General features: G+C 33.3%; 1 protein-coding gene and 1 long non-coding RNA gene across 2 annotated transcripts; both read left to right on the forward strand.

Annotated features, from left to right (window-relative positions):
- Positions 1-336: 336 nt before the first annotated feature.
- Positions 337-2694, forward strand: LOC109244399 (homeobox-leucine zipper protein ATHB-13-like). The gene is made up of 3 exons (XM_019411481.1): positions 337-632; positions 801-1198; positions 2149-2694. The coding sequence occupies exons 1-3, from the start codon at positions 491-493 to the stop codon at positions 2524-2526; spliced, it is 918 nt and encodes a 305-aa protein (XP_019267026.1). The 5' UTR covers positions 337-490; the 3' UTR covers positions 2527-2694.
- A 745-nt stretch (positions 2695-3439) lies between these two features.
- On the forward strand, positions 3440-5910 carry LOC109244397. Its single transcript, XR_002070692.1, has 3 exons — positions 3440-3735; positions 4672-4943; positions 5565-5910. It is a non-coding gene; the product is annotated as an uncharacterized LOC109244397 (long non-coding RNA).
- Positions 5911-6971: the final 1061 nt, after the last annotated feature.

Genomic DNA, 6971 nt, shown 5'->3' on the forward strand with positions numbered 1-6971 from the left:
ATTGTGTAGCGGTTGACTTATAGTGAATAGCCTAACTGATCTAGCCAGTCTAAACTGATAGAAAGTTCACATATTAAATGATAAATAGTGTAAATTGTATACATAGATGAATAAAAAAGTGTAAGTTCGAGAAAATTAATCCAAGAAGGGTTATAATGGATTTCATATCATGTAAATATAAATACCTAAATTAGCAAAGGTCTAAGAGCAATAGAACAACATCACATTGCAGGTAAGAAGAATATTTGGAAGACTTAATAATAAAATAAATAACACCTCACGTTATATGCCTCTTATTTCTTAACTATACACTTCGCTGGATTCCAGTCTTGCCATCTTCCTACCCCATGTTAATGTCCCCCATTCCATGTTCCCACTTCAAAATTTAGACCTCTGACTTCACACCCTCAATAGTTGACACGCATACCATATATACAGTAGCTTACTATTGGAAATAAAATCTTATGAGATATTTTTAGCTAACATTAATATGCTTTCTGGTACTACAGGGATCATGGCCTTTGTTCCTTCTACTCCTCAAACTTCTATCAAGTTTCAAGATAATCACATTCCTTCCACCTCCCCTAAAGTTTTTCCTTCTCCTTGTAATATTCCTCATCAAGACTTCATTGGTACGTAATTTTTTACTCTCTCCCTACTTATTGTAAATTTCTTATGTGTCGATCAAAGATTTAAACTTGATAGGTTTGATTTACAGAATTTAATATAATATATCTGTTGAAATTTAAGTAGTTTTGCACATATATAATAATGTTCCATGTCAAAAATGATGGATGCAGGTGTATCATCAATGTTAATGAGGAGATCGATGTCGTTTTCGGGTGTGGAGAGGTGCGATAATCATCAAGATTTGAGAGTGGACGATAATGAAATGTCTGATGATGATGGATCTTCACAATTGCTAGGGGAGAAGAAGAAGAGGCTTAATTTGGAACAAGTGAAGGCACTGGAGAGAAGTTTTGAAATGGCTAACAAGCTTGAGCCTGAGAGGAAAATTCAGTTGGCTAGAGCTTTAGGGTTGCAGCCTAGACAGATTGCAATTTGGTTTCAGAACAGAAGAGCAAGGTGGAAGACTAAACAATTGGAAAGAGATTATGAGATCTTGAAGAGACAATATGATGCACTTAAGTCTGATAATGATGCACTCAAGACTCAAAATAAGAATCTTCATTCCGAGGTAACTTCCAATTAAGTCAGACCTCTGTATAACAGACTCGTTTGTTCCAAATATTTTTGGATGTTATAACGAATTATTGTTATAGAAAACATATATTATAACAGAACATGAAATTTGGTTCCGAAAAAACTTGGCTTTTATAGTGAAGTGTCATTATATAAGGATGTTGTTATAGAGAGGTCTGACTTGTATCGTCAACGCAACCTGACTCACATAATTCACAGTTAGATAATTTCCCAAGAATATGGACAAGTTGGATCAAAGTTGGATCATAATTCAATCCTTTCAAAGTTTGCTTGGATCAAAATGAATGAATCAAATAATGTATCATAATTCAGTCCGCCCAACAGACCCGGTATATCCCTCCATTTTTTAATTTGTTTTTTTGAAAAAAATTGACTTAAATTATTATAGCTTAACTTCTTTTAAGTTTACATAATTCTCAACCACCAAGTTTTATTTTGTATGTTTGAGTTTGAGTTTCATTATGACTAGCTGATTTTTTATTTTGATTTACTAATAGTTTGATAAGTCATTTTGGGTCCACTCATTGAATTAAGTCAACAAAAGGGCTATATATGATTGTTCCAGAGGGTTTAAACAAAGAATTTAAGCCCGCAATCAGGGGTGGAGCTAGAAGTAAATGTACAGGTTTGGTCGAACCCAATAGCTTTAGTATAACTCTGTGCTTGTATTAAAAATTTACTAAATAAATACAAAAATTAAATTTAGAACCCAGTTACTAAAACTTGATATCACTATTCTAGAATTTAGAACACATGCAATAAAATTCTGCGTCTGCCTCTACCCACAACCAGATTCTTCATAATTTTCTCTGATGTTTTTATGCGTAAAAATATATACTCCTACTTCTGTTATGCACAGTTCTCTAAAGACTAAAGTTTGTTTAATTTATTCATTTGTTGTCATCCACTATATACTGGTGGCAGCTCCAGTCATTAACTCTGAGGAACAGAGAATCAGGCGGCGGAGGTACACAAATGATTAATCTAAACAAAGAAAACGAGGGATCTTGGAGTAATGGAAGCGACGACAACAACAGTATAGACGTAAATCTTGGAACAACCACAACTACAAGGACATCATCAGGTGACAGCCCATTTTACTCCAAGAATAATGTTTTCCCAGAATCCAGCCCAATCCCTCTGGCCCAGCTCTTTCATCAGAGCTCATCAAGATCAGATCTCCAGTGCCACAAGATTGATCCAACGGTCCCAGATGATCAAGGTTTCTGCAATATGTTTGTTACTCCCGTGGATGATCAGACAAATTTTTGGCCATGGCCAGAGCAGCAACAGTTCAATTAATCTTCTTTAATATCATTCAACGGTTGTCCTTTTTGTTCTTATTATCAATAGTTTATTCCTTAATTGGGTGTATAGCAAATCATGTAAGAATTATTACCAAGCACTTGATAGTGACATGTGAGAAATTTCAAAGTGATGTTTCTTTTTTATGTCTTTTTATTTTCCTTATTTTTGATTTTATAAGTGCATATGTAGAGTACGTACTTCCATTCTTGCGATTGGCATAGCCATATGTTTTTGGTAAAAACTTACTCGCATGCATTAAAGTGTGAATGTAGATTAATTAATTACAATGTAGTAATAACTATGTTTGTGAAGACGCTTTGTATTTATTGATAAGATTTTTACTTATATTTTTGCAATTAGGTTGGACCACTTAGGAGAGCAGCTTATAATAATATATGTTGTGTGTCGATAATAAATTAAAAGAGAGCCATGTTCCATGCAATATTAGGTGGGGTCTCCCTTCTCTGGCATTGGATAACATATAGTAGTAGTAATAGTATATTATTATTATTCTGAAAAGAAAAGGAAGAAATGTGGTGATCATGGGGTGCATTGGCGGAGAAGATTCTCTTCTGCATTAGTATTTGAAATTTATGCTCCAGTTATGGAGCACTCTTTGTTGCCTATTGATTTTTAAATTAATCGTTATGATAGTTAGAATCTTTTGTCTTTGAAAAGCGATATTGTATATTTGTATGAAGTTTATTTTTTAGAAGCTTCTTTTGATGTCGGTTGCTCAAGTTGCATATACTGAACATTGAGGATAATTTTTCTATTGTATAGAGGAGCTAAGGTGGTCGACCAAGGGTAATATTGACATTTTAATCTAACTCAAGCTTGCTTCAGCAAAGAACACGTGTTAAAGTCTCTGTTCAGCTTCCTCCTTTTCTTACTAGAATGTTTTATTCCTACTATTTTCTTACATGATTTTCAGTTCAGCTGCTACTCAGTTTTCTCTTCTTTTTCTCCATTTCAACTTCTACATTTGTTTATCTTTTGATTTTGAGGAACTGAAAACTGCATCTTCATTCTTACAATTGGTTGTATTTATTTTAATGAAAGATCCATTAAAATATATTTCATTCTCCAGCTTGAGATCAAACTTGGCTAACATGCAAGAGAAATTGGTTCGGTTCACTGCATATTCGAGTAAGCAACCTTGTTCCGCTCCAACACTAGAGAACCCATTTCATCGTTTCCTTGGTATGTTCAATGTTCTTATCTCAAATTATCTCTACATAATACTTTATATACTTCAAAATCTGACCCACATTTGTCTCTTACCACTTAATAAGACTATTGTTTATTCAATTTATTACGAAATAATCGAATCCAACCAATTTCTGATTTGAATTTTTTATTTACCATATTAGTTTTCAGAAATATTGATTTTTAAAGCTAATTGCTACTTTTTAGTTTCTACTCTTGAGTCTTTGGTGTAATTGTACCTTGTTAGATAAGAGTATTTTCATTTCTTATTCTGTGATTTCATGCTAAAATTACCATTCAGATTTTAACATGAATTTCTTTTGGTTTCTACTTTATTCAAAGAATTGAGCAGCATACACGTTTTTATTTGGGTTACACATATCCAGCGGAATAATTCTTTTATACTTAATTACTACAAAATTCTTTCAATATAACTTTAATTAAATATCGGTCTTAATTGTGCTCACATATTCTGTTAACTTCTTTCTCATTACATGTACTTGAGAGGCTTTTAACTAAATAGAGTCTGCTTGCAGAGTGTCTTGAGTTATTGAAGTATTAATATCCCATGTGTCCTTGTGTGAATGTTTTATAGTATTTAATGCGAAGTTCTTTCATGTATCAATTTGCCATTCTTAATAACTTATCCAATTTAGTAATTTATTAATTCACTTTAATATCTTGAATGATTGAGATTAATATAAAGTAATCACACAATCGCTAAATTCCTAACCCACTGCTATTGTTATTTATGTAGTTCTTTACCTTCTTTTTTTTTTGCAGCATATATTTTGTAGCTTGTTTGGATTTTACAAATATTTATTAGCCTCTTAACATTTCAATTATGCCTTCGTATTTCTTTATTTATATATATTTGGTTTAATTTTGCATCCACTAAACAAGGTTAAATTCCTTTCTGTATATATACAGATTCCTGAAAAAGGAAAGATGCATTCAGTAAATGAATGAACGAATGCTAATTACTGAGATGGTCCAGCATCTTTGTCACAATACTCTTCAAAGAAATATTATGTGTTATGAGTATGTCCATATGTCTCTTTGTTAACTAAGTTCCAAGCATCAGGTTTATGATTTAGTATTGAGTTGTGGGATTCGATATTGCGAGAAATGCATGTTCTAGGGAGGGATGAGCGAGCGTAATTTGGAAGCAGCGAACGATGATAGCCAGAGGGCTGCGAAAGGTATGGTTGATCAATTTATAACATATTTCCTTTACTATCCCGTGGATTATTCACCAGCATGAAGGAATCTGATCAATTATAATATATCATGACATAAACCAAGACATCCTTATTAGAGAAGTTTTGATGTTAAGATTTCATGATTCAGGCTTGTAAAATCAAATTTTGTGTGATCCAACTTATGCTAGAAAATAGTACGGATAGTACGACACCTTGATCGTTCTCCATTTGAGTTTTTACTAATGTCAACGGGCAACGACTATTGTACTATACAATTACAATTTGTTGCCACTAAATTTGTAATTGAGAGAAGTAGAGGGCTCTTACATATAAATTTTTATTTTATTACTTTTGATTGTTTGGGTAGTAGCAAAGCATTGATTCAACATCCTAATTTGCAATACGCAAAAATATTATATTTCGATAAACTTTTGATTATGCTGAAATGGTAGCGAGACCTACCTACTACCAAGACATATCAAGGAAGTTATTGATTTTTAATCTCTAAATGGAGAAACGGAAGATGGAAATGATTTCTCAAATGCTACAATAGAAATTTGAAGGCAATATACATGATTAAACATAAATGTTTACACCTATTAGCTTTTTTGGAACTTGCAGGATGTATATTACTTTGGCACTTCTTGAATTACTTCACAATATTCAGAAAAGTAAGATTTTTCCACCTTTTGGATCTTTTACAACTCAAAGTGATATATATGTTATCATCTATACGATTGGATAATTTGACAATTGAACATTATTTCGAAGCTTGCTCTTTTATGACACCAAAAGGACGAGGAAAAGAAAAGGACCTATGAAACTCTTAAAAGAAAAGGCCAACATGAAGTTGGTTCGAAGCGGGGCCATGTAATATAGTTTGCAATGCTTTGTAATGTTTCATACGAGTAAATATTATATGTTCCACATAAAAATTTTATATTATATGCTCGAAGCTTTCCATTTGCTCCCATTGTTCCTCTCAAAGTTGACAAATATTGTTAATACAGTCTAGATCAAATTGTTGGGCTCGTGCTTAGTACGGGCATTGAATATCTAGTAATAATATACAAGTGATGAATAGGCAGATATATTGCAAAGAATGTAGATATCGGTTTATCAATTTACATGGTTTTACTAGCTAGGCTCGTGTGGATCCATAATTAACACTATAGCTCCGCCCCTGACTGTAACATTCATAAAGAAGTATAATGACCAGTCTTGTTTTCACTTTTCAGATAAAAAGTTTCTACCTAATCAATTTTAACTAGTTTAGAATTAAGGTCTAACTTTGCTTGTACGAGTTTTAAGTGATTCCAAGATTGGGATCACGAACGGAGTTAAGTCACCTTCCACCCTCAACTAAAAAGAAAAAATAGCCGAGTTTAAAGGAGAGAATTATCTTGCGCCACTAGGTATTCTCTACCTGGCCACCTGCCTCGGGTAGATGATGGTGAATTGACAGAAAACAATCAAGAAGGAGAGAGGCACACATGCTATAAACCAAAGGATGGCCCATTTCCATGCTCTACGTGAATCCGGCCCCCATAGAAATAGGTTTCTTAACACTGTTTCTCTGTTTTGGCCGTAAAAATTGCACGGGGCGCCCTATTTGATCGCCCCCATTTAACCTATACCTATTTTTTTTAAAGTGTTAACTTGTACTCACTTTATTAACAACTTCAGCCCCTTTCTCCTCCTCCTTCTGCTTCTCAAATTCAAAAGTGACTTATAATTTTAGCCAGACATTCCCTGATCGAACTTCAACCGGAAAATAAATTCCAGCGAGTCTTCACGCTTGCCGGTTGAATTTATATTTGCTTGTGCTTACGTTATTGTCGCTTTCGTTTTGGAATTATATTCATGATGTTTCGACATTATTCTGTTGGTAATTGAACAGATTGCTACAAAAAGAAAACAAAAACTTGACTTCGGCAGTGATTATTTTTAAGTAAAGGATGGAAGGTGTTGAATTGGGTGGAAAGATTCCAAGAAGCATGAAGAAGCAACTAATAATGTGATTTGAAG

Source organism: Nicotiana attenuata, unplaced genomic scaffold (assembly GCF_001879085.1).
Source record: "Nicotiana attenuata strain UT unplaced genomic scaffold, NIATTr2, whole genome shotgun sequence".
Lineage (NCBI taxonomy): Eukaryota > Viridiplantae > Streptophyta > Magnoliopsida > Solanales > Solanaceae > Nicotiana > Nicotiana attenuata.

What these genes read in the sequence shown, in the direction of transcription:
- LOC109244399 (XM_019411481.1), top strand. Translation starts at nt 491, where the DNA reads ATGCTTTCTGGTACTACAGGGATCATGGCCTTTGTTCCTTCTACTCCT. An exon ending in TCCTCATCAAGACTTCATTG is followed by an intron (nt 633 to 800) that starts GTACGTAATTTT and finishes TGATGGATGCAG; the next exon opens with GTGTATCATCAATGTTAATG. An exon ending in ATAAGAATCTTCATTCCGAG is followed by an intron (nt 1,199 to 2,148) that starts GTAACTTCCAAT and finishes TACTGGTGGCAG; the next exon opens with CTCCAGTCATTAACTCTGAG.